Below are 27,089 nucleotides of genomic sequence, written 5' to 3'. Positions count from 1 at the left end.
TCTCTCCACCCTTTTCACATCATCGCCTCGTCTTCCCTCTCTGCTGGCATCATTACCATCTTCCCTCTCCCCCAACCCCTGTATCTCCATCCCCTGGCGGCATCACCACCACCACCACCACCACTCACCTGACATCACCACGTCCTCTTCCCTTCCCCCTCTCTCTCTCTACTCTTCTGGCCTCATCACCATCTTCTCTTCCCTCTCCCCTGGCATCATCTTCTTCCCTTCTCTCTCCCTCCACCCCTCCATCCCTCTCATCACTACCTTCTCCCTCCACCCTCTGGAATCATCCCTACTTTCTCTTTCCTTCCCTCTACCCCTCTGGCACCATCATCCTCGTAATCTTTCCTCTCCCCTGGCACTATCATCTTCTTCTTCACGTCCCTCTCCTTCTACCTCTCTGGTATATCATTCCCTACCTGGTCCAGCCACCCAGCCCATCATTATCCCCTCACCTCCATGGCATCATCACCTACCCTTCCCTTCCCCCCATCCTCCTTGGCACATTTAGCTGTTTCTCCTCCCTCCCCAGAGCCAGCACAAGTCTGAGCAGCACGTACTACTGCTGTTACTTTTTCCTTTGCTGGCTTGCCTCTCTAATCGTAACAGTATGAGGCCTGAGTGTCTTGCAAGACAGAGCTAGCAAAGAGGGAAGCAGTAGCGGATAGTCACTTCTCTCCGATACCCTTTGCCGGCAGGAGGACATCCTGCAGTCCAGGAAGGGAGCGAAACGGATGCCTGCTGGCGCTTCATCTTTTCATACCCAGCTCTCACAGCACACCTGCAGGTCAGTCACGGCACACCAGTTGGGAAACACTGCTCTAGACCATGACTTTTTCCACAGAAATTAAAGCAGTGTTTCTTGCAGCAAGAAAGTCTTCAATAAGATGTTCTTATGGCTTCAGGTGGAAAAAATGTTCAGTATGGTGTAAGTCCCATGATCAAGGTTCCCTCTGAGCAAGCACGCTTGCCCACATCTTTTCCCATTTGTGCACAAAACGTTTCCCCTTAGCACAGGAAGGCTGGCAGGGTGACAATGACGTCCATCCCACCACAGCCTGAAGCTGGTAGGAAGGCTTGGGTAGGCCACAAGGCAGCAGTGGCTAGTACATGGAGCCAAGGGCGACTTGATGCGAAAGTGAAGACTGGATTATGGAGGGCTGAGGCTTGGATGTGGTGCAGGCTAGGAGGCGGAGCTTGGCAAGGCTTCACACATGGGTCGCCGAGGATTCCTGGTGGCTAGGAGGCTGCACCACAGGCTAAGCTTGATGAGCCGTGTGGAACTGATGGGGACAGCATGCTCCAAGGAGACCTCTACTGGCGGGGATGTGTCATAGGGTACAATGAAGCTGCATAGCAGGTGAAATTACAATAATATCACCCACATGTGTGAGAACACTTGCTAGAGGTAAATTCTTTTTCTCAAGTTAAATTTCTATCTCTGCATTATCAATAATGAATTCAACAATTAACTCATCTTAGTAAATAGGTGCCCCAAGTGCACAGTACCAGGCAGTATTGGCAATGATGTACTCATTGGGGCAGATTTTAAAAGCTCTATGCTCGCCGAGCCTATTTTACATAGGCCTGGCGATGCACACAAGCCCCGGGACGCGAGTTTGTCCCGGGGCTTTGTGAAAGGGGCGGGGGCGGGGCAGGACCGAGGCCTCCGGCACACTGGCCGTGCCGGGGGATCACACGCCTACACTCAGAGGCAGGCGCAACTTCCAAAATAAAGGTATGGGGGGATTTTAGATAGGGCTGGGGCGGGTTAGATAGGGGAAGGGAGGAAAAGGTGGGGGGGGGGGGCAGAGGGAACAGGGAAAGCCATCGGGGCTCCCCTAGGGCTCGGTGCGCGCAAGGTGCACAAGTGTGCACCCCCTTGCACGCGCCGACCCCGAATTTTATAACATGTGTGCGGCTGTGTGCACATGTTATAAAATCGGGCGTAGATTTGTGCGCGCACAAATCTACGCCCACTCATAGGTACTAAAATCTGGCCTATTGTCTCACAATGCCAATACCCTACTATTGATATCAGCTACAGAAAGAACACAACCTAGTGTTTGTACTCTGTTTTCAATGCACAGCAACTGAGCATGTCGAAATCGAATTTTGATCAGTAAAATGAGCCAATTTGAGTTGTAAGCCATAGAGCAATCACATACAAGCAACTAATGTTATGCTAATTTTTAGCAGTGAAAGGACACTCAAAAATGGTAGGGTACGTCTCAGATTTCTGCAGCTCTACACAACATATCAAATTAAATTGTCTGTTTAGGTGTGTTATTACTCTGTAAAGCATTTGATCCATTCATGTTCTCATTAAAACAGTATGTTCATTTATTTGTTTTTTTTTTTAATGTTCTCCTTAACTTGTATTGGCCTTGTCAAATGAATTTGGAATTACATAAATATAATATGCCTCTCCTAGAGAGGCTTGTTTTTCTGGTAGCACATGAATTCTTAAAATTACTTTTATAATAGTTTATCTGTTTACCATGTACCAATTCAGTAGCTTGCCTATGAACAATGGTAAGAAAAACTCTGTTTGATCCTAACCTTATGTGACAATAAATTGCCTTCTGCATAAACATGATATTAAAAAGTGAGCAGAGCCTTTTAATGAATTAAGCATAAGTTGTGACTTTAGAATGAGCAGCACCGGAGGAAGAAGAGAATTCTACAAGATATTTACATGAGCCCTGCTGAACTCCATTAGAACTAATTTTGACCCTGTCTGTCTTGCAGGTAAAACCAACGGAAAACTCTCTATGTTGTGGAGCCCTTCTCTTTCTGTACACGGGCGATTTCTACCTGAACATTAAGTTCCATGATGACAACTCCAGCAGGGAGCTTCCTCTGTCTTGGTTCTGCCTGCCAAGTGTGCACATTCGTGCAGTCGATCCGGTGCTCCAAACAAAGTTTTAGATTTAAATCCTGATGATCTCTTTGCCAAGGGGAATGCCTGGGACATCTTTAAATTGAATGTGCTTTACTCCGACCAGAACCCTGCACATTTTGGAAGGTGGTTGAGAGTCGGGACAGGCATAACATTATTTGGCCATTGTACAAGCTATTGTTGTTGCTTCACATAGTAATGCCATTGCAACTTGCTTTTCAAGCCCATTTAGAACCGTTATCATACATAGGGATATTGTTCTACCCTCAGTATGGATTTTTTTTCCATATTCTGTGGAAATTATCAGTAGTCTGTGTAGAAGAAAATAAGGTTGGTCAATCTCGCTTTCAGTTAAATAGGGCACCCATGTGGCTGAAAATTTGTATCATGCTGTTAGCGAATATGGCTCAAAGCAAGGCAGGGTGAGAGACAGCAAGTGCATGCACAGCAGTACATCCCAGCAGTGGAATATTCCGTAGAAAAGGAGATGAGCCAAAATCATCTAAGGTCCAGCATGTGTCAATGGTGTCAAATAAATACAGAATGAAATCAAAACACAATGCATGGCAATATGAGTACAAAAATGATTCAGAATAAACCTAACAGAATTCATAGATGGATTTCAGCAGATCTAACTTCATCTCAGCAGCTCTCACCTGGGCTAACCATGAAGAAAGTGATGCAGGAATCCCAAATTCTTACCGTGTGCAGATGGTCTTCGAATAATAGGACCACAATGGCTTCATTCCCAGTGCAGAATTTCTTGTCTGTCGACCTGTATCAAGGAAATTATATTTTGGAAGGCAACAGCAATTTGGAAATGCAATCAAACTGAAAACATTCCATTAGGAAATGTCTTCTTTAAACATTGCCATACAACATGCAATGAGCATGGAGAGAATCATTAGATGTACCAGTGATGTCAGCAATGGCATATATGTCTTCATCCAAATTCAGTGAATAATTAGTAGAATTATAACATTATACATCTTTTTTTTTTAACAAATGTACATGTTTACATCCTACCGTATTATAAAAAGAAGTGATGTGAGCAAGAACAAACAATGAAATACTTATATTTCAGTGGACTTCTACTGAACTAAGATGCAAAGCAAAACCAGCGATGACAGCACCCATACTTGTAATCTAAGTAGAAAATAATTCACCATTAAATATAATTTCCATGGAGAAGGTCGACAGGACCATTGTAGTTTGTTTTGTTGTTGCGGTTGGTTTTTGTTATTTTTTTTTTTTAATATAACCGTCCGTATTCGGTGTATACACTACTTGCCTCACTTTCTATTTAATCCGGGCGGAAGTTGCTGAGATGAACCCGAGGCCTGCTGGGGGTCTGTTTACAAATTCTCAGAGTTTGTCCTGAATCCAAATGATTTCTGTTGTTCAGTGTGGGACACAGCCACACCACTGGCACAGCTGAAGGCCAGTCGCAGGCATTCCTGGACAATCGAAGGCCCAGAAAGGCTAGTTGGTTTCAAATGTTAAGGCATGCTTTCCATTACTGTAGTCAGTCCTTTCCTTCTGAATGAAGCTTTTCTGCCAGTACACATGGGTGTGAGTAATCTACATATAAATCTGCTTTTCTTTGCTTACTGTGATGTTAGCCATTAGGGTTATCCTATGCTGTATGTTATAATTCTGATTGTATTGGTAGGTGAACACACTGTAAACTGCTTATTGTGCTGTAGTTTTTCAAAAAAAGTTGAATAAAGAAACAGATCTCTATATAATATTCGACAGCGTATTTACCTGAGTTTTTAATCATTGATGTGTAAGACATGTTTACATATTACCAGAGAAGACGTTTTAAAATATCCGAAATGAAAAGACCAATTTAACCAACTATGAAAGATCTATTTGTAGACTTAATACTGCAGGCTTTGGAGCACATCAACGCAAAGACAATTTCAAATAAAGCATTAGTGCGAGAGCGCTCATGCCACTTATACTGCACAATACAGTAAAGGATCAGCGTTTCATCACAGAGTACCAAAAGTGCCATGGCAGTGATTCGGCCCGTCCGTCTGTTCATCCGTGCATATATTCGATAACTCATGCTAAACTGCACCAATGGCCTCTGAAACTCCCCCATGGGTTGCAGAAGTTGCTGTGTTGAAGATGACAGGAACTTGATGAGCGCTAGAAAATCCAAACATACGTATGGTTTTCACGACCTTCTTTTCTGTTATTAACGGCATTTCCCAGGAGTTTATTTTTTAAACACACAAAGGGGAGTACATCGTGTAACCTGCTAAAAGTATTCATGGATCTGTTTTCCTGAATTATTCAGCAGTCCAGAGATAAAATACTGGCAGCTTAAATTGTCACAGAAATGGTAAAAACTGCAGGCCCAGAAAAAAGCATAGTTTTCAATGCACAAGGAGGTTAATATTATATCAGGGCTGAAACTGCATGTAGAAAGTACATGCAAATTTCAGCTCAAATTTTCAGTATGGCTGCGCAGCAGACACGCCTGCTTGGAGCAGATATAAATGTGTACATATACATGGACTAATCTAAAGTATATGGGTAAATGGTTCCCTGCCCCAAATTCCTCTCCTGGCAATGACTTTGTTAGGTACACAGAAAAGTACATGCAAAATCACTTCTATACATACTTTTAGATGCACATCCCCAGGGCAATTTTCTAAAAGCCCATTTATGCACGTAAAACTGTGCTTTTGAAAATTACCCCTACAATGTTTTATTTAATCTTTTCCTTTTTTTATATACTCCCTCACCCATCCCCCATAGCCTCCTACTACTTCCTCTTCCTCAGATACATTTAAGGTCATTTGCACAAGTGATTCCATTTCATTTTTTTTTTTAAACTGTATTAATTGCCTTTTCAGGAAACCTCTGTCCAAGGCAATGGTAAAAAACATTCTAACAGTAGCTAAAAAAATTTAAAAATTCAATAACTAGCGCAATGCAGCTTGTACCACTATGGAATGTTAGGGGTATGCATCATCTCCTTTATCACAAAGACTCAGGACAAAGTTCCTGCTTAAGCGTAGTTTGCAGCTCCAGTGTGCCTAGGTGTGTACCCTGCCATGGAAATTCAGCTTTCATCAGCACAGTCCAGAGATAAAATGTTGGCAGTTTAAATTGGGCATAGAAATGGTAAAAAATGCAGTCCCAGAAAAAAACATCAATAGTAATATTTATTTTATTTTTATTTATTTATTTAAGAGTTTTATGTAGTATACATCACATCGGTTTACATATAACGGATACAGAGGAGGAAAAGGAAAAAGGTGAAGAAATTACATTGAACAAAAATACTGGGTGAACAAAATGGCAAATATGTAAAAGGTTGTAATTAATGAGATTAAAAGGATAGTGGGGGAAGGATAGGCAATGAAAGGAGAGAACACCAGTAACAAAGTAACTAAATCATCATATAGAGGATAACTCAGAGAGGAATATGTACAGGTGATATGGGTCGTGTGTTAGCAAAGGGAGGGGCGAGGAGTTAAGTGAAGGCCTGCTTAAAGAGCCAAGTCTTTATTTTAATGTCTGAGTGCAGTGTTTGGGTTGTGAAGGGTTTTGTGAATAACGGTAAGGATCTTGTATAGTATTCTGAAGGAGATGGGGAGCCAGTGGAGGTTAAACATAAAAAATACATCTCTGATATCTAGAGCTGGGCTTGCACTATTTGAAAGCAACACACAAATTGTGATTATTTCCTATCTTAATCCTTAGGCTGTCCTTAGAAGGTCTTTGTCTTGGGGGTTTTCTCTTTGAACAAAGTCAATGGCTTCATGACACACTTTTCATCCTTTTCTCAGTTGTCAATAGTCTGAACTATAAAGCTATTAACACTCTTGTTTCCACACCCTGCCTGCCCAATTCAGTGCCTTTTCTTTGTTGTGTATTCTTCCCCCTCCCCCCATCCCCATATATATTATTATTCATTGGCTGCACCTCACTTTAGGCATCTGACAAAGTGGACTCTGTGCTTGAAAGCTTATACCTTAGTAACTTGGTTAGTCTAAAAGGTGCCACCTTCCTCTTATCATTTTTGCTTCATCACATTAACACGGCTATCTCTCTGACGATCATAATCTCCATAGTTAATGATTGTTTTTGGGGGGAAACCATGAATTTTCAGAAAACAATATTCTCAGATCCAAGATTTGAATACTATAACTTCCTGTCATAGACATTTTCACTACTCTAGTTTAGGCATTCAATCAATATGCTAATGTGAAAAATTGGTATCCTCAATGCTTTCAAGTTTCAAACATGCTAATTCAACCCCTTTTGGGTGTCTATGGTGCATTCTAAAGCCTCCACTACATTGGATGTAACATTGTAATAATTCTGTAATTGGAGCATGGGACCCAGATTGGCCACTGTTGGAGATAGGATGCTGATGTATACCTTTTGTCTGGCCAGGCGTGGAAAATCTTATGGTTTTATCATCATTATAATATCCCTTTTCTGACTACAATTCTGATTTCAACTGAATTTTCCTTAGTTATGAACAGTCAGAGACTGACTAAAGTTTATAGTGATCTTTGTGGATCAAAAAGCAGCCCAATGTTCAGACAATGGAACTACTACTGATGGGACTGGCATTCATGTTGTCCTGCATAAATAAATATATTTATAAGCTGAGGTCCTCATTGAGGAGTCCACAGGCAACCCTCCATTTCAAGGGCTCAAGATATCCAAACGTCCCATACCATTCTTAAATCTTCTGTTTTCCAGGATTCCCTGTTGGGGAGGAGTGAGGGAGAGGCTCACCTCTAAGACCCTGAGCATTGTTTAAAAGTCTAAGGCTCACAGTAATAATCACATTGACTGATGACAGTGGTTCCAGCATAAACTTACTGATAATTAATACAGAAATGAATTGATTGACAATTTACAAGTCTTTGTCCACGAAATCCATTACATAATTTAATTCCAATAAATCTGTTACTCTTTACTGTTTTCATTTACTCTTCTTTTTCCACTCCCCACCCCCCACTATTGGTGGACTAGGTTTATTCAATACATTTAGATGCCATACAATACAATCCCCTTGTCATACCTTGATTCAGATGACTACTTCACATCCAACCTCCTCCAGAATATCCTGATGGTATGAGGCGGTTAACAACAGACAGGTGCCACAATTACCTTCATTTTCTCTCCTCCTCTCATGAATGCATAAAATCGATTACTTCTGTTGACCTCTGATGGATCCTTCGATCTCTCTGAATGAGAGTCTCCTGAAAAACTCCTTTCTTCGTGACAGTGACAATTTATGTAGACGAGCCAAACACTAAGCAGATCCCATGCTACAGATGCCAGTAATAGCAGTGGCTATTCTCTAAGTCAATTTGATTAATAGCAGTTAATCGCCTTCTCCTCCAAGAACTTCTCTGAATCTTTTTTAAACTGTGCTAACTGCGCTAACCACATCCTCTTGCAACAAATTCTATTTGCTGAATTTAGTTGCTGAATTAAACAAAATAATCCATATGAAGGAAGGACATAATTTCCTCTAAAGCAAAATACACAAAAATGAAAAAATCAGTTTCTCAAAAGAAATTATTTACCCTTTCTTCTTTGCAGCCCAGATCTTACTCCTAAATGTCAGCTTGGAGAAGAGACAGCTGAGAGGGAATATGATAGAGGTTTTAAAATCATGAGAGGTCTAGAACGGGTAAATGTGAATCGGTTATTTACTCTTTCGGATAATAGAAGGACTAGGGAGCACTCCAAGAAGTTATCAAGTAGCACATTTAAAACTAATAGGAGAAAATTCTTTTTCACTCAGTACACAATTTAGCTCTGGAATTTGTTGCCAGAGGATGTGGTTAGTGCAGTTAGTGTAGCTGGGTTTAAAAAAGGTTTGGATAAGTTCTTGGAGGAGAAGGCCATTAACTGCTATTAATCAAATTGACTTAGGGAATAGCCACTGCTATTACTGGCATGTGTAGCAGGGGATCTGCTTAGTGTTTGGGTACTTGCCAGGTACTTGTAGCCTGGATTGGCCACTGTTGGAAACAGGATGCTGGGCTTCTTGGTGTGACCCAGTATGACAATTCCTTATGTTCTTAAGGGTACTCCCTTCTAAATCAAAAAGGGACAAAATAGGAGTAGGCAAACTCCAGCCTGCCTCCTCAAAGGTCAACTCAAAAATCCACATTCTCTGTAGATCTTTCATCTTTTTATGGTAGTAAGGAGTAACCAACACAGAAGCCCACATGGAGGCAATGTACACCAAATAGAGATTCTTCTCGTCTACATAAATTGTCGGTATATTCCTAGTAGTGGGGTTCTCGACACATACAACTAAAGGTATTCACGTATACCTTATAGATAGTGACATGAAACATGAAGCACTTATTTAAGAATTCATATCATGTACTAGTGCATTTTAAAACCATATCCTTTCACCCTCTTTGTGCTGCATTTCCCCAAGATCTTCCATTCATTAATCTCCTTTCCTTCTAACTCATCTTGAAAATGTCTAGCTTCCCCAGAAGATTGTACTGCCTTTGCTCTACTTTCCTCATCAAGGATGATCAGCTCCAGACAGTCACAGATACACCAAAATTGATTGCTTCTAGGCAGCACCTTTCTCTGCTACTCCTGGAGGAATTCTGCGCTACAGTGGAGTGCAGAATTTGCTCAGAATTTCCATTTTTTGCACAGAATTTGGAGAGAGGCACAGCGGGCCGCAAGCAGTCCATCCCGCTTGCAGTGAAGATGTAGCAGGCCCGGCATGCTGCAAGCAGAGCCCATCCAACTCGTGGCGAAGATGTGAAGGCCCAGTGTACCTAAGCGAAGCCCATCCTACTCATGGTGAAGAGGTGAAGACCAGGCATGCCACAAGTGGAGTTCACCCCACTTAAGATGAAGATGTAAACAGGCCCTGAGTGTCACAAATGGAGCCCATCCCGCTTGTGGCAAAGATGTGAAGGCCTAGTGTGCCACGAGCAGAGCCATCACACTCAACTGATGAGAGTGAGTGAGAGCCTGTGTGTGTGTGAGAGAGAGAGCTTGTGTGAGGGTGTATGTGCAGGAGAGATGGAGCCTATGTGAGAAGATTGAGGGAGTGTGCATATATGTGAGAGATTGGAAGCTGGTGGTGTAAAAAAAGGGATTGTGTGTGTGTGTGTTTGAGGGTGTATGTTTGTGAGAGAGAGAGCCTGTGTGAAGGGATGAGTGTGTGTGAGAAAGAGAACCCATGTGAAGGGAAATTATGTGAGAGAGGGAACCTGTGTGTAGGTGTCTGTGTGAGAAAGAGCCTGTATGCAAGATTGTGTGAGAGTGAGAGATAGGTAGCCTGTGTGAGGATATGTGCATGAGAGAGTGATCTTGTGTAGGTGTGTGTGTGTGCGAGAGAGAGGAGGGAGCCTGTGTGTGCAAGAGAAGGGACTTGTGTAAGGGAGTTTTTGTGTAAGAGAAGGAGCCTGTATGGGGTAGAGGTATGCAAGAGAGGGGGAGAGCCTGTGTGAGGGTGTGTGCTTGTGTGTATGAGAGAGAGGGGGACAGAGGGAGCCTGTGTAAGGGGCAATATTGAGAGAGGGGTCAAACTCTGGGTGTGGACATTGTGAAAGGGGTTGAGCCTGGGGGGGGGGGGGGGATGAGATGAGGGTAAAAGAGCCTGAGAATTTAAAATGAAAAGGAGACTGGCCAGGGAGCAGGGAGAGAGGGTGGAAGGGATACTCTTACAGTGTACTTCTAGGGAAATTCTGCTCAAAATATTTAAAATTCTGCATATTTAAGTAATGAATTCTCTGTATTACATTTTAAATTAATTGTTGAAAGACTGTGATGTTTATTGTGTTATTTTTCAGAATTTTAAATGTTTGTGTGCAGATTTCTTCCAGGAGTAAAGGTGTGAGCTGCTGAATGCCCATTTCTAGCTGTAACAAGTGAATTCTGTTTCTTTCCCCTTTATCTCCATAGTTGGTTCCACTCCTAATCATGCTTTTTTTTCCCATCATGGGCAGTTGGCTGACTCATGTACGGTGACTTGTTTGACATGTCTTTCATGCCTACCATACCTCTCAAAATGTCCCTCAGAAATGAATTTAGAAGTTCACTCTTCTACTTATTCCTGATGGAGTACTGACGCTCTGGGGCCTTTACCTGAAAGAGTGAACTGGAGCCCTGCACCTGAAGGGAGTCCTGAATACTTGCCAAATTTCCAGGGTCAGTTAAACCCTGATCATTTTTTCTGGTGCAGAAAAAATTAATTCTGTGGAGGAATGACCTAGTGGTTAGAACAGGGGGAGGGGGTTGAGAATCTAGGATTCAAATCAGTACCAACTTAGCCCTAGATTCAGAGTGACGTGCTAAGTGCGCTATCTTAGCACTCGCATAGGTATTACCGCAGAGTGCGATAAGTGTCACAATTGTTGTAATTCCTACCTATAACCATTGGGGGGGGGGGGCGGAGAGAGAGAGAGAGAGAGGGGGGGAGACTAGCTATAAGGCCCTCATAGTAGTTAGGTATTTATACCTCTATATGAGACCCACCTAGTCACTCGAGGAGAGGATTAGGTAGTAGTGTAGGAGTTAGGAGCCACTTTGACATTCAGAGTGAGACGTACGAATAGAAGAGTGCTCTCTTGTGAAGATTTGATGACCTTCGGAGTGAGGAAATTCACCCAAAGATGAGATTTGTACAAAGTTCTCTCAACCTAGCTTGATGGACTCTCTACCTGGGTGACATCAAGCCATAAAACTGTGCGATATGGCTTTGCAATTTGCGAAGCCAGCCCACTTGGCCAGAAATCCCGCCCCAAACTCCACCCCTTTTGTAAATTAGCATAGCGCCATGCGTTATGGTGCTTTTTCGCAGGCGAAAAACGCCTTAACGCACGCGAAAAGCCCATAACGTAGCTTGAAAAATAACCCCCTTAGAATGTAAGCCCTCTCTGGGGCAGGGACCTACAATACCGCACCTGAATTGCAAATCACCTTGAGCTTGGATTTGGAAAAGCCAGTAATTAAATTCAAATCCAATTAGATAAACCCTGGGAAAACACCATTAAATCCAGTATTATCTAAGCCCCTCCCTTACCTGCCTCAAATCTACTGCTCTGTCTTTGTGGGGGGGGGGGGTGTTTCATGCTGACAGCTTTGCAGCTGCAAATGTTTTTTATGTACTTGCAATTGTAATTTCAGTTCACTCGCACCTTTCTGCAGGCAGAGCCTGCACCCCGCAGGTATTACAATAGGCTTAACAGAATACATAGACAACGATGTCAAATATGCGGCACATGGGCTGATGGGGATGGCACTTTTCCTTCTGCGGGCTCCACTGCACAGCTGATCTGGAATGTGAATCTCAATGCTTGGGGGTAAAAGGGACAGAATGAAAGGACGTTGGAGATGGGAGAGGAAATCCCTGAAAAGTACTAATTTAATGTATCTACATAAAAGCTCTAAAGTAAATAAGAATGTGTGGTGCTTCAGTCCTAAGGCAGAGCATCTGAATGCTCGGTGTTTGCCCAGTCTGTTTGAAGCTCTCCATAATGGAAAACTTAAAGAACTAGCTGCCATTAGAAGAGTCTCCCACCTCCCCCATACAGCAAGTCTTCCCCCACTCCCTCAGAGCATTCAAACACCAAGCAATGAATCCCCACTGTGATTCCCCTGAGGCTAAGACCCTATGACACAGAGACACCTCCCGATACCCTTTCAAAACTCTTTCTCTGCATTTGGAAACTGACAATACTGCGGACATGAAAACTGAAGTGGTAAAGGAACTAAAAAAAAATATCAGCAAATCTACACCCGAACCCCAAAATACTATCAAACTAAATATATTACCAAACATTGCAGCAGAAAACTCCTTCTGCTGGGGGGACTATCATCAGAGAAATTAACTTGGGGATCATTTTGAGGGACACACAATAGTTAAATTAAGCCTTCCAGGGTCCTCAGCTGGCAGAATCGCAAAGCCGATGGTCAGTGCAATCAAAGAGGAAAGTAAGGACTGTAAAATCGATGTTATCGTTCATCTGGGGACAGCCGATCCCCCCCACTAGAAACAGCATTCACACAGTACAAAGAGCTTGCCAGATTCTGGGGGAAGCAGCATGGGCACACATGGCCTTCTCAGAAGTGTTACCTGTTCACGGAAAGGGAAAGGAAAAGCTAAGCCCTACAGACAACTTTCACGTGTGGCTGAAACCATGGTGAAAAGAAGGTGGTTTTAGATATTCAGGAGGCTGGGGCCGTGGATGGAACCGTTAAAGGGCTGTATGGTAAAGAGAGTCTACACCTGTCGGGCAGGAAGAAGAATACTAAGGGGCCGATGCAGCAGGCTACACATTACATTAAGAAACGGTGCATTGGATTTCAGCTCACGGTTTTGGCTGCTAAGCTAATGCACTGGGAGTTTTAAAAAAGTGCATTGACTGCAAAATGTGCATTATGTCAGAAATTGAACACGCATTTTAACTCAGAAAATGGGGATTAGAAAAGTCACAAAAGAAGATTATTCCTGTTGGCCAAATAACTAGATAAGTCTGTTCTTGTCTGGCTATGTGGCATGGCTAACTGTGGTCAGATAGCCTTCTAAGTTCATATTTATTCAGCAAAGTGGCAGTGGTTTATCCAGCGTATCTGATCATGGTTAGCCGCCACCACATTGCCAGGTAATTCAGTACTTATCCGACTATCTGGCCAACCTCAGAAAACAGTGTGGGAGGGGAAGACTTCTTTGTTTTACAATCTTTATGCCAGCACAGCTGCACACAGTAGGGATGGAAACTTAACTCCCATCTCTGACCGGGAGTAAAGTATCCAGCAAATCAAAACTGGGGTCAGGCCAAGCGCAGCTCTCTGCATTGGGGAGTACTGCTAAATGCCCTCATTTGCATGGGATTTCTATGCAAGGGCGCTAAGCAGGGCTCAAATTTTTTAATGCACATTTTGTGAGTGTAAAACTCTTTCCTGCGTTGGAATTAAGGTTTTCGTTTACAAAATATGCGTTCAAGTGTAGGTAAAGCTATGCATTTGGCTTAACACACTTTTCTGCATCGGCCTGCAAGTGAAAAATTCCAGTCATATGTCATCAGGTGTTTAAATAGAGGAAGGGTAGTGAAGAAAGACAATGGGATTGGAATGTCAAGCCTGACAAATATAGGAAGAGGGTGAAGAAAATAAAATTAATTAGTTCAATAGTCCAATGCTAAGTAAGCATAAGGGCCGAAAAGGAAGCCAAGAAAAGCAGCTAGCCAAGAGAGAAAAGCTGGAAAGTTATGAGTGCAAATGCTCGTTGGAACATGCCACCACTCATGGAGTGCTGCATTGCGGTTGGCATCCTGTACCTCAAAGTCCCTAGCCCAGTGCTGTGTCTTTCGACTTGCTGGGACCTCCCAGCAGAGCTGCCAGTATCCTGCTTCTCTGCTGCACTCTGCTGCTCTGAGTAGGGGCCTATAGCAACTCAGCAGCACCCTGGATTTCCTGTGGCATGGACTGATGACATCACCAGTGCTCTAACATAAAAGGAAGCTCTCTCCTCTGAGCAGGTGCCTGAGCAACAGATTCTGTTTCTTCATTTCTCTGTGTCTCGCTGTTCCTGATTCTGACTTTCAGTTGAGACTCGGCCTGGTTCCTGACTTTTGTTCCATCTGCTGCCTGCCGCCTGATTCTTACTTGTCTCCTACTTCTGAATGGACTCCGCCTACCTCAATCCTGCCTGCCCGGAGAAGTCTCTGCCTCTCGATTCTGTACCATGCCTTGGCCAAATCTGACAGCAGTCCCAGGGTCCACTCTTCCCAGCCCCATGATAGTTTGCTCAGGTCATGGACCTAGTTGATGTTCCTATGCCAGAGTTTCTATAGGACATCTCACAGGCTGTCCAACACCCAAAAAAATCAAGATCACATTACTGGGGTCCTGCAAGACCTTTCTTTGCAACTAAATAAATTGCAGTCATCCCTAGAGATGGCTACACCACTCCCAACATCACCACAACCGTTTGCTGCTCGTACCTCAATTCTGGACCACCCCTTTATTTTGCCTACCTCTGTCTCCTCCTAATGATACTAATTCCAAAACCTGCAAAGGCTTCATCAAATCAGTGCCTGATTCAATTTGAGTTCCAGCCATCCAATTTTGCATCTGAACAAGCAAAATTGTCTATTATAATATCTTTGCTGTCTTGTCAGGCTCCGGCATGGGCTTCTCCCTTATGGGTAAGAGATGACCCCAGTCTCTGCAATCTCCAAGTATTCCTGACCTAATTCAGGAAGCTCTTTGATGAATCCACTCAAGCATCCTCTTCAGCTTCAGAATGACTCTGCCTGAGACAGGGCTCCATGACGGTTGGGCAATAAACTGTACAATTCTGTACCCTGGCCTCCGAACTCTCGTGGAATGAAAAGGTGCAGATAGCTATGTCCTGGCAGGGTCTTTTGGCCAGGGTCAAAGATGAACTGGCCAGCTGTCACATCCCACCCAAACTGGACTTTCACATCCCTGTATGTAAAAGTTAACATTCGATTTCAAGAATGGGAGACCCCAGACACGATGCCTGCTTGGCATCCACCTTTCAAATATCTATGCTGTCCCCTATCCTGCCCCCTTCACAGGCCATAGAATTCCTTATTACCAGTTCACCTGGAGTATTAGATCATAAATGAAACTCAAATTGTTCCCTTTTAATAGGAGATAAACGTGTTTCCAGTTGAAAGAGAGAAAAACATCACATGATGCTCCATCTAAGATGGAGAACAAAAGGACATCTTGTCCTTGGATCTAAAATGGTAGATAAGATTTAAGATTGAGGAAAGGGATGTATTATAGCTTACATCATATTACTTATTAATTAGTATATCTTTGGATGGAGGAATAAACCACATCCATGACTGGATCCATGAGGTGATGTCATGAGAATATAATGCAAGGAAAGGGGTAATAAAGGATTGATTGGCTATGTATGTGTGTAATGAAAAATGAAAAGAATATAAAGAGCTGCCTGTGTAGGATGGGGCAGAGCAACCGATTTTAGATTTTACTGATAGAGTTGTACTTTTTGCCATAAAGCCTGTAAACCGACATGATACGAACTCCGTGAATGCCGGTATAGAAAAATCACAAATAAATAAAATAAATAAATAAATAAAAGAGGACATTTTGGTTTCATGTCAGATGTTCTTGTTCAAGTCATTCTGCAGCTTTAAAAGTTGCTCTGGGAGACAGAAATCAGGGATCTGATTGGCAGCAATGATGCTTATCGACTGCTTCTTGAAAGAAAACAAGAGGTATTTCCTGCAGTGGATGCATGGAATGCCCTCCTGGAAGAGGTAGTGAAGACCAGAACAGTCGTAGAGTTCAAAAGGAATTCAGAGGATCCCTAATGGCTAAAGGACGGAAATAAAGAAAAGGGGTGATTTGTGTTAACTGGGACAAGCGACATGGAGCTGCAGTTCCTACCCATAAACAGAAGGCACGGGGTAACCTGCATGGGGCGGCAGCTACTTTCCCACCCAAAAAAAAATAAAAATTGCTGGGCAAATTGGATAGACCCTTGGATCTTATATTTTCCTGAGATTTGCTGTGCTACTGTATGTTAACAAACCATGGAAGTTATAAATTATAAACACCTAAAAACAGAAGCCATTATAATGTGACAAGTAGCCACACGCAGTGTGAAAACCCATCTTTACATTCTGTTATGGTATGAGAGCAGGAATGATGATTTAGCACCAATCATGTATTGAATATATATCGAGTCCATAACATTTCTAGTCTGCTGGTTCACAAAAGAAGGGACATTTTGCCCTTTTCAATTGTTGGATTCTTTAGGCTGGTTTCACTCCCTAAAGGCTCACGGAAATGTAAAGGCCACTTTTAGTAACGTGATAAACCTCCATGTAAATTCACTTGAGCGTGAAGAAAATGCAATACTGTACTTAGGGACAGCAGCACCCTTCCAAAGCAGAAATCCCCAGGTTTTAGAATATAACAAATGGAAATAGAGATCAGCAAACACATTACCGGATTCACTAGCAAGTAAATTTTTTAAAAGCCCCGCGAGCATGAATTACGGGGTTACGCGCGTGCCTGGGCGAAACCCCTGTTACGCGCCGAAGTGCCGGGCCTTTCAAAAAGGGTGGGAGGGGTCTGGGTGGGATGGGGGAATGGACTGGGATAGCACCACTAGATGCTGTCCCAGGGAAATGCGTGCCGGCAGCCGGCCGGCACGCGGGATTTACTTCTGCTCCCGAGGAGCAGGAAGTATAAAAATAAAATAATTGTGGTTAGTTTAGGGGTTGGGGAAGAAGGAGGAAGGATAGGGTTAGAGAAGTTCCCTCTCAGTCCACTCCTTAATTGGAGCGAACTGGGAGGGAACTGGGAAAAAGGGCGATCGGGTCGCTGTGCGTAATTTGAAAATGACCGTCCGCACATGCGCACGCAGATGTTAAAATACAGCACGCATGTGCACCAGGACATCGTATTTTATAACATGCGCATGGCAACTCGCGCATATTATAAAATTGGCGTGTCCGTGTGTGTGTGCTGGGAACCACACGCATGTGCGGGTCTTAAAATCGACCCCTACGGGGAGAAAAGCCTTAATGAATCTGGCCCAAAATTAGATTTGTATATAATAAGGTGATACCTATTTTATTGGACTAACTTAATACATCTTTTGCTCTGGTCTGCTCATTGGGGCAGATTTTCAAAGGCTACGCGCGTAACCCACGTACGTAACCCGAGAAAATCTGCCCCTGCACGCACCGAGCCTATTTTGCATAGTCTCGGCGATGCGTGTATGTCCTGGGGCTTCAAAAAAGAGGCGGTCCGGGGGCGTGGCGGCGGTCTGGGGTGGTTCCGAGTCCTCCAGCACAGCGGCCTCGGAGGGAACGGAGGCAGCCTGCGTGGCTCGGCGCGCGCAAGTTGCACAATTGTGCACCCCCTTGCGTGCGCCGACCCTGGATTTTATAACATGCGTGCGCATGTTATAAAATCGGGCATAGATTTGTTCGCGCCGGGTTGAGCGAAGAAATCTACGCCCGCGCGCAGGTTTAAAGATCTGCCCCATTCTGTTTAAAGCTGAGTAAAGGCGTGTTGTCTCCCATAAGCTAGTCAAGAACTGTAGCTAATTAGTCCAATTAAAGGGTTTATAATTTTTTTGTTTGTTGATATTACTTTTTGTGCATTCAAGTGGACTAACACAGCACCCACATTACTTTACCCTGGAGGTGTCCTGAATCTCAGAATTCTGTTCCACTATCGTAGGGTCCCGTTAAGATTCGTCACGAATGTGTGTTCCATATACAAGGACCTGTTTTTTGGAATAAGGAGTTCATGGTTTGTTCCGTGTCTAAGGGCAGCGCTTTCTGAGTCTGCCATGGTGGAATGAGGCTGTGAGAGGATAAATAGACCCCCCTGAGTCATCTAGAAAGTTCAGGGGCTCTCTGAGGTTGAAGTGGGAACTGCTGCAGACTCGGAGGCAGGGCCTTTTGGGCTTCCCTCCAAGGGTGTATAGAGGAGAGAACAAGGCATTTCCATTTTCAAAGTATTTATCAGTGTCTTAAAAGTCAAGAACAAATAGCGAGGAGAGTTTCTGAAGAAGTGGGGGGGAAAAAAAACAAACCCTCTTGCTGTAGAAATACTTAAAGTGCGTGGGAACGCCTGGCTGTGCTCGGTTAGTGTGAAGAGGCAAAAGGGATTTGCATGGGTGAGCAGCGCGGTAGGAAGGCTGTGTCAGTTTCTGGGAAGGGGACGTTAGGTGTTGGCAGCGAGCGGAGGTGGGAGTGTGGAAGGTGTATGAGCGGCTGGGGATGCCTTAGTGTGTGGGGGAGATTAGAGGGGTGGGGTATAGAGGGAGGGATGTGTGTGTGTGTGTGTGTGTGAGAGTGCCGATAAGCAAGGGTAGGAGGGGCAGTTTTGCATGACCGGCGGGGGGGCCTATGGAATGTTTAGAAGGGGCAGGCGCGTATAAAGCTGCTTACTGAACTGTGTCCTACTAAGCCCGTGTGCCATTACGTGTCGGTAGGGGTGAGCAACAAGGACAGCTGCAGGATGCCGGCTGGTCAGCAGAAAGTGAAGGACACGGGAATGGCCCACATAGGACAAATGTGTAGTCTGTGCGGTGGAAATCAGCTACAAAGGAAAGTGCAGATAGTGATAAGAGATGATCGATGTCTTCTTGCAAGCTGTGGGGAGAGAGTGCAGAAGGAGAACAAACATTCGGACATGAAAGAAAGAGAGAATGAATGTTTGGGTGCAGGTGATCTAGGGAAAGGAAGCCGGGCCAGAATGACGCATTTAGAGAAGATCAATGCTTGGCGAAGGAAATCAGAAAAAAATGTATTGAAGCCTTGTCAGATTGTGACATAGGCAAGGACGAGCTTGAGATGTCTAGCAATTTGCTGAGCTTGCGCTTTTCCTTCTCAGACACTTATAATTGTGATTGGCAATCGTGTATTTACCATAATAAACATTTTACTAAATTTCTAAAAATATCCCTGAGTCTCATGTCTGGTCTATTGGGCCTAAAACCATACAGGCATTGGGTTTGGCTAGAGTATACAGCACCCAGTCAATCGTTCAGCCTGCCTTTTCTATCATACCATTCATGTTTCCGGAGTGCCTGTATTATGCAGCTAGTGGCTGGGTTGTCAGCGGCGTGACTCGGCAGCCCCCACCTATTGAAAGCTTTTGCTTCTGACGGGTTGGGCGGCTGCTGGGACATACACGCGTGTATGTCCCAGCCGGCCGCTGTAATCTGGCCTTCGGCTTACTCCGTATCTGGCTCTGTCAAAGATCAATTAGGCGTGTGCCACCGGCCACCCTGGATAACCCCTCTGGCTAAGTAGCACTGCCCTGGACTGCCCATTGCCCACCCACAGCTCATCCAGATAGCCGGGTAACTGACTTATCCAGCTATCTTGTGGCCACTGAATATAACCGGATATTCAGCAGTCACTAGATACCCGGATAAGTCCTACTTATGGGTTGTGTAAATACCAAGCCATGGTCAGGTAGATCAAGAAAGATTTCAGATACACAACTGCCAGGAAAATTTGTTGGGATGCAAAGAAAAATCCACAAGCAATTGAAATACAGGCTTCTCTGAAACAAAGTGGTGAGGATGTTTTAGCATGTACAATAAGGGGTAGATTTTCTAAAAGTGCGCCCGCGCGTACTTTTGTTCGCTCACCAGGTGCAAACAAAAGTACGCTGGATTTTATAAGATACGCGCATAGCCGTGCGTATTTTATAAAGTCCGGGGTCGGCGCGCAACTTGCGCGCGCCGAGCCCTGCGCGCGCTGCCCGTTCCCTCCGAGGCCGCTCTGAAATCAGAGCAGCCTCGAAGGGAACTTTCCTTCGGCCTCCTCCCACCTCCCACCTTCCCCCCCCCCCCCCCCCCCCCGAGCCCTATCTACACCCCCCCCACACCTTTGTTGACAAAGTTACACCTGCCAGAGGGCTGCTGGCGCGCCATCACCCGACCCAGGGGCTGTTCCGGAGGCCTCGGCCGTGCCCCCGGAACGCCCCCGGGCCACCACCACGCCCCCCGACACGCCCCCTAGCGAAACCCCGGGACTTGCGTGCGTCCCGGGGCTTGTGCGCGCCGCCGAGCCTATGCAAAATAGGCTCGACGCGCGCAGGGGGGGGTTTTAAAAGGGTTACGGGCATAACTTATGTGCGTAACCCTTTTAAAATCTACCCCTAAGGAAATACTTGAACAAAAATGGGCTGCATAGTAGAATTACCAAAAAAAAATCCATTGCGGCACCAATGCCACAGAACTGCCTGCTTATAATACACCAAACAGCACCTAGAGAAGCCTCAAATCTTCTGGGACAAAATAATTTGGAGTGACACTAACTTTCAAAAAGGAGATAGAGCAGGTTTTAAACTAGAACAAGGGGAAAGCCGACAGTCACTCAGCAGTACATGGTTCGGAGAAATGTATCCTTGAAGGATATTAATGAAACAGGAGAGTTAGGGCATCCGAACAGAGAGGATCCATTAAAAGCAAACATAGTCCATGTGCCTATATGTAAAAAATCATCGAAGCTAATGATTTCCGAATTATCCCAAACAACTGAAAAGCAGGTTGTTAATACAAACAAAAAACACACTTTGAAATGTCTGTATGCCAATGCCAGAAGTCTAAGAAATAAGGGGGCAGATTTTTAAAAAGTGTGCGCAGCCTGCCTCCATTCCCTCCGAGGCCACTCCGAAATTGGAGCAGCTTCAGAGGGAACTTTCTTTCTGGCGCCCCCCACCTTCCCTTTCCTTCCCCTAATTAACACGCCCCCCAGCCCTAACTAATTCCCCCCCTACCTTTATTTCAAAAGTTACGCCTGCCCACACCGGCGCGCCATGTTCCGGTCTGGAGGCTGAGTCCACAGCCCCGGAACGCCCCTGGGTGGAACCACACCTGTGGCCCCACCCCGGAACGCCCCCGATGATGCGTCAGCCGTGACATGCCCTGACACCCCCCCCCCCCAGGAAAGCCACGGGACTTATGCGTGTCCCGGGGCTTGCGTGCCCCGCCGAGCCTATGCAACATAGGCTCGGCGCGCGCAAGGGGTGGAAGGGGCAGCTTTTCAGGGGTTACGCGTGTACCCCTTTGAAAATCCGCCCTAAGATGGGAGAGTTAGAGTGTATAGCAGCAAATGATGAGATTGACATAATTGGCATCACAGAGACTTGGTGGAAGGAGGATAACCAATGAGATTTTGCTATATCAGGGTACAAATTATATCGCAATGATAGGGAGGATCAACTTGGTGGGGGTGTGGCACTTTATGTCCAGGAGGGTATAGAGTCCAACAGGGTAAAGATCATACAAGAGACTAAATGCTCAGTAGAATCTATATGGGTAGAAATCCCATGTGTGTTGGGTAAGAGTATAGTGATAGGAGTATACTACCTTCCACCTAGACAAAATGGTCAGACAAATGATGAAATGCTTAGAGAAATCAGGGAAGCTAACCAATTTGGCAGTGCAATAATAATGGGAGATTTCAATTACCCCAATATTGACTGGGTAAATGTAACATCAGGACTTGCTAAGAGACAAAGTTCCTGGATGTAATAAATGACTGCTTCATGGAGCAATTGGTTCAGGAACCAACAAGAAAGGGAGCTATTTTAGATCTAATTCTTAGTAGAACACAGGATTTGGTGAGAGAGGTAACGGTGGTGGGGCCACTTGGCAAGAGTGATCATAACATGATCAAATTTAAACTAACAACTGGAAGTGGGACAATAAGCAAATCTGGAGCTCTAACACTAAACTTTCAAAAGGGAAACTTTTATAAAATGAGGAAAATAGAAAAAAACTGAAAGGTGCAGCTGCAAAGGTTAAAAGTGTTCAACAGGCATGGACATTGTTTAAAAATACAATCCTAGAGGCGCAGTCCGTATGTATTCCATACATTAAGAAAGGTGGAAGGAAGGCAAAACGATTACCATCATGGTTAAAAGGTGAGGTGAAAGAGGATATTTTAGCCAAAATAAACATCCTTCAAAAATTGGAAGAAGGATCCATCTGAAGAAAATAGGATAAAACATAAGCATTGTCAAGTTAAGTGTAAAACATTGATAAGACAGGCGAAGAGAGAATTTGAATTGAAGTTGGCCATAGAGGCAAAAACTCATAATAAAACCTTTTTAAAATATATCCGAAGCAAGAAACCTGTGAGGGAGTCTGTTGGACCATTAGATGACTGAGGGGTTAAAGGGGCTCTTAGGGAAGATAAGGCCATTGCAGAAAGACTAAATTAATTATTTGCTTCCATGTTTACTAATGAGGATGTTGGAGAGATACCAGTTCCGGAGATGGTTTTCAGGGGTGATGAGTCAGACGAACTGAACGAAATCACTGTGAACCTGGAAGATGTAGTAGGCCAGATTGACAAACTAAAGAGTAGCAAATCACCTGGACCAGATGGTATGCATCCTAGGGTACTGAAGGAACTCAAAAATGAAATTTCTGATCTATTAGTTAAAATTTGTAATCTATCATTAAAATCATCCATTGTACCTGAACACTGGAGGGTGGCCAATGTAACCCCAATATTTAAAAAAGGCTCCTGGGTGATCCGGGTAACTATAAACCAGTGAGCCTGACTTCAGTGCAGGGAAAAATAGTGGAAACTATTCTCAAGATCAAAATTGTAAAGCATATAGAAAGACTTGATTTAATGGAACACAGTCAACATGGATTTACACAAGGGAAGCCTTGCCTAACAAGGGGTTAATAAACGTGGATAAAGGTGAATCAGTAGTAGTGGATTTGGATTTTTAGAAGGTGTTTGACAAAGTCCCTCATGAGAGGCTTCTAAGAAAACTAAAAAGTCATGGGATAGGAGGCGGTCCTTTCTTGGATTACAAACTGATTAAACGAAACGAAACGAGTAGGATTAAATGGTCAATTTTCTCAGTGGAAAAGGGTAAACAGTGGAGTGCCTCAGGGATCTGTACTTGGACTGGTGCTTTTCAATATATATATAAATGATCTGGAAAGGAATATGACGAGTGAGGTTATAAATTTGCGGACGATACAAAATTATTTAGAGTAGTTAAATCACAAGTGGATTGTGATACATTACAGGAGGACCTTGCAAGACTGGAAGACTGGGCATCCAAATGGCAGATGAAATTTAATGTGGACTAGTGCAAGGTGTTGCACATAGGGAAAAATAACCCTTGCTGTAGTTAGACGATGTTAGGTTCCATATTAGGAACTACCACCCAGGAAAAAGATCTAGGTGTTATAGTGGATAATACTTTAAAATTGTCGGCTCAGTGTGCTGCAGTAGTCAAAAAAGCCAACAGAATGTTAGGCATTATTAGGAAGGGAATGGTTAATAAAACGGAAAATATCATAATGCCTCTGTATTGCTCCATGGTGAGACCGCACCTTGAATACTGTGTACAATTCTGGTGTCCGCATCTAAAAAAAGATATAGTTGCGATGGAGAAGGTACAGAGAAGGGCGACCAAAATGATAAGGGGATGGAACAGCTCCCCTGTGAGGAAAGGCTGAAGAGGTTAGGGCTGTTCAGCCTGGAGTAGAGACGGCTGAGGGTGGATATGATAGAGGTCTTTAAAATCATGAGAGGTCTTGAACGAGTAGATGTGAATCGGTTATTTACACTTTCGGATAATAGAAGGACTAGGGGGCATTCGATGAAGTTAGCAAGTAGCACATTTAAGACTAATCAGAGAACATTCTTTTTCACTCAGGAATTTGTTGCCAGAGGATGTGGTTAGTGCAGTTAGTGTAGCTGGGTTCAAAAACGTTTTGGATAAGTTCTTGGAGGAGAAGTCCATTAACTGTTATTAATCAAATTTACTTAGGGAATAGCCACTGCTATTAATTGCATCAGTAGCATGGGATCTTCTTGGTGTTTGGGTAATTGCCAGGTTCTTGTGGCCTGGTTTGGCCACTGTTGGAAACAGGATGCTGGGTTTGATGGACCCTTGGTCTGAACCAGCATGGCAATTTCTTACATTCTTATGTTATGGGAGCTTGCTGGGCAGACTGGATGGGCCATTAGGTCCTTTTCTGCTGCACTTCTATGTTTCTATGTTAAGTTTCAACCCGTGGTCAAAATGTGGATAGAGACTAGTTTGTTGTAACATGCCGCCAACTGCAGGGTGCTGTTCTGCGGTTGTCATCCTGTACCTTATGGTCCCAGGCCTAGTGCTGAGCCCTGCTATCTTCTGGGGGTCTCTCAGCATGGCTCCTGGCACCCTGCTCCTCTGCTGCATCCTGCTGATCTGACTAAGGGTACGTAGCAACTCACCAGCTTTATAGGCCCAGCCTCATGGATTTCCTGTGGCGCTGACTAATGACAGCAACACTGCTCCAACATAAGAGGAAGCTCATTCTTCTGGGCAGGCACCGAACAACAGGTTCTGAGTCGTTATTCCTCTGTGTCTAGCTGTTCCTGATTCCGACTATCGTTTGAGACCCGACCTGGTTCCTGATCTTGCTTCATTTTGCTGCCTGCTCTGATCCTTGCTTGTCTCCTGTGTCTGAATGGAGTCTGCCTACCTAGACTTTGTCTGCCTGGCCACGTCTCTGCCTTGCCTTGGTCCTATCAGTCAGCGATCTCAGGTTCTACTCTTCCAAGTCAAATGACAAAAGGCAGATGGCACCTTATAGACTAAGCAATAAGTGCCATCCGCCTTTTGACATTTTTGCTACACCAGACTAATATGGCGATCCCGCTGAAGATCTTCCAAGCCCGTGACACGTTTTCTTTTCATTTTTCTACTTTGATTGTTTTTTTCTGCCTCACACATTCTACCAGTTCTCTTCATTTTTTGTAGCATTCTTTGCAATCTTACTCATTTCAATGTGGCTGAGTTAACAGAGACATTACTGGATTGGTATGCAAATAACATCACTGAATGGACTATTTTTATATCAGTGCTGTTTGGATATATTTCTTAGCAACGGTGACCTTGTATTTCTCATTAAATGCCAATTATTGTAATTTACTTGCGGAGTTTCATTTATATGACACCTGTGTCTTTGAAAATGTTTAAAGAAAGAATTTAGTGAACGATGTAATAATTACATTAATAAGTAACACCAATCATGTATGAAACTTTATTTAGATTTGTTTATATTAGATTTACAACTTGTTTTTTCTTAATCGCTTTGAGTAGTCGCGCATCAAATGGCAAACAATTAATAAAACTCACAATATTCTGTGCATCATTTGGCTTCCATGGTATTGTGGACTGGCATGTTTTCTTTCTTTTTTTTTTTTTTGTTGCCTCATAAACTTGATCATGTTCTACATCAAGAAATTTTGAAAAACACAGCCTTGCTGCAGGTCCAGTTGTAAAGGGCTGAGCCAAGCCCAACCAGGGCCTCTTTGGACCCCTCCAACCCCCTACCCACCCAAGATGCCAGAGCCTGGTCCTACCTGGCTGGATTGAGATGAGATGAGCACAGCTTGGGCCTCTCTCTGACTCACCACCATCTCAGAGAAATCAGCCATGGCCAGGGACCTCTTCGGCCCCCACTATCCCCATCTGTGGGGGCCTTAGCAACACAGAAACATGACCACAGAAAATGACCATGCGGCCTGTCTTGTCTACCCTTCTCTGCAATGCCTACCCCAATGCCTATCCCTCCTCCTCCCATGCTTTCCTGAATTCAGATACTGTCCTTGTCTCCACCACTTCCACTGGAAGGCTGTTCCATGCAAACACCACCCTCTTTCTAAAGAAATATTTCCTTAGATTACTCCTGTGTCTATACCCTTTCATACTCATCTTATGACCCCCCCAATTCCAGAGACTCCTTTCAGTTGAAAGAGGGCCATCTCCTGTGCATTGATTCCTTGGAGGTATTTAAATGTCTCCATTATGTCTCCGCATCCCTTCTATCCTCTAGGGGGGTATACATGTTTAGATCTTCCAGATCACAGACCATTTATATGATACCTCTTTTGGGTCTGATTAGTAAGCATGTTTATATAAAAAATATTGAATTTATTTTTTTTTACATTTGGAATGCAATTTGTTTTTCTCAATCAGTAAGTGTGGCTGTGCCTCGAGTTGTTGCCAAGAAACTCTCAGAGCTATTTGCATTGTTATCACTGCAAATGAGCAGTGATTGGTTCCTTTCTTTTTTTTGGAATGATTTTTTTCAGCATAAATCTCTACCAGCGTTTGGACACTTTTTCTGTTGAATCCTGAAGCTGTCTTAAAAATCAACAGAGATAGACCAGAGAAACCTGGAGGGTATTCAATGTGGATAAAAATTTATGGCGACTTCTCTGTTTTGATAAGTTTATTCCCATGAGAAGATTTTGTTCTTGGCAATGAAGTGCAAATGCTGGAGTTCTGGATTGTTCAAATAACCATCAATACCCCTAATGCAGAAATGATCATTTCAAAACACCGAGCTAATGTCAGGGATTTTGTTGTGTCCATCGGTTCCCGACGCCCTCTTTCCGTCCTCTTTACCTCTTTGGCACCTCCCTCTTCGTCCGCAGGAAGATTGGCTACCGCGGCATTGTTCTGCCGAAGTCCTCCAGCGTCCCTGGACCAGCTAGACGCTGCAAACCACCATGTTTGCTGGAGGCCTAGAGGTGCGCTCGCGCGGCGAGGCCCCGACTGAAGTACCGGCGATGGCGCAAACCTCAAGGGCGTCCCCCGAAGATGACATCACCCGTGACGGATATATAAGGTCTTGGAATTTGCT

The 27,089-nt window shown here is 44.0% G+C and overlaps 1 protein-coding gene across 4 annotated transcripts in view; it reads left to right on the top strand.

Moving 5' to 3' along the window:
- TRAPPC9 (trafficking protein particle complex 9) overlaps positions 1-4,655 on the top strand; it is a 1,860,352-nt gene extending 1,855,697 nt beyond the window's left edge. For all 4 annotated transcript variants that reach the window (XM_029592072.1, XM_029592073.1, XM_029592076.1 and 1 more), the window contains one exon: positions 2,755-4,655. In XM_029592072.1, the coding sequence (XP_029447932.1) occupies positions 2,755-2,934 (180 nt within the window). In that variant the 3' untranslated portion in view covers positions 2,935-4,655. The remainder of the gene's footprint in view (positions 1-2,754) is intronic.
- The last annotated feature ends 22,434 nt before the right edge of the window (positions 4,656-27,089 follow it).

The sequence above is a fragment of the Rhinatrema bivittatum genome, chromosome 2 (genome assembly GCF_901001135.1).
Source record: "Rhinatrema bivittatum chromosome 2, aRhiBiv1.1, whole genome shotgun sequence".
Taxonomy (NCBI): Eukaryota; Metazoa; Chordata; class Amphibia; order Gymnophiona; family Rhinatrematidae; genus Rhinatrema; species Rhinatrema bivittatum.
The sequence above is the reverse complement of the archived record's forward strand: the minus strand, read 5'-3'. Positions and strand labels throughout refer to the sequence as shown.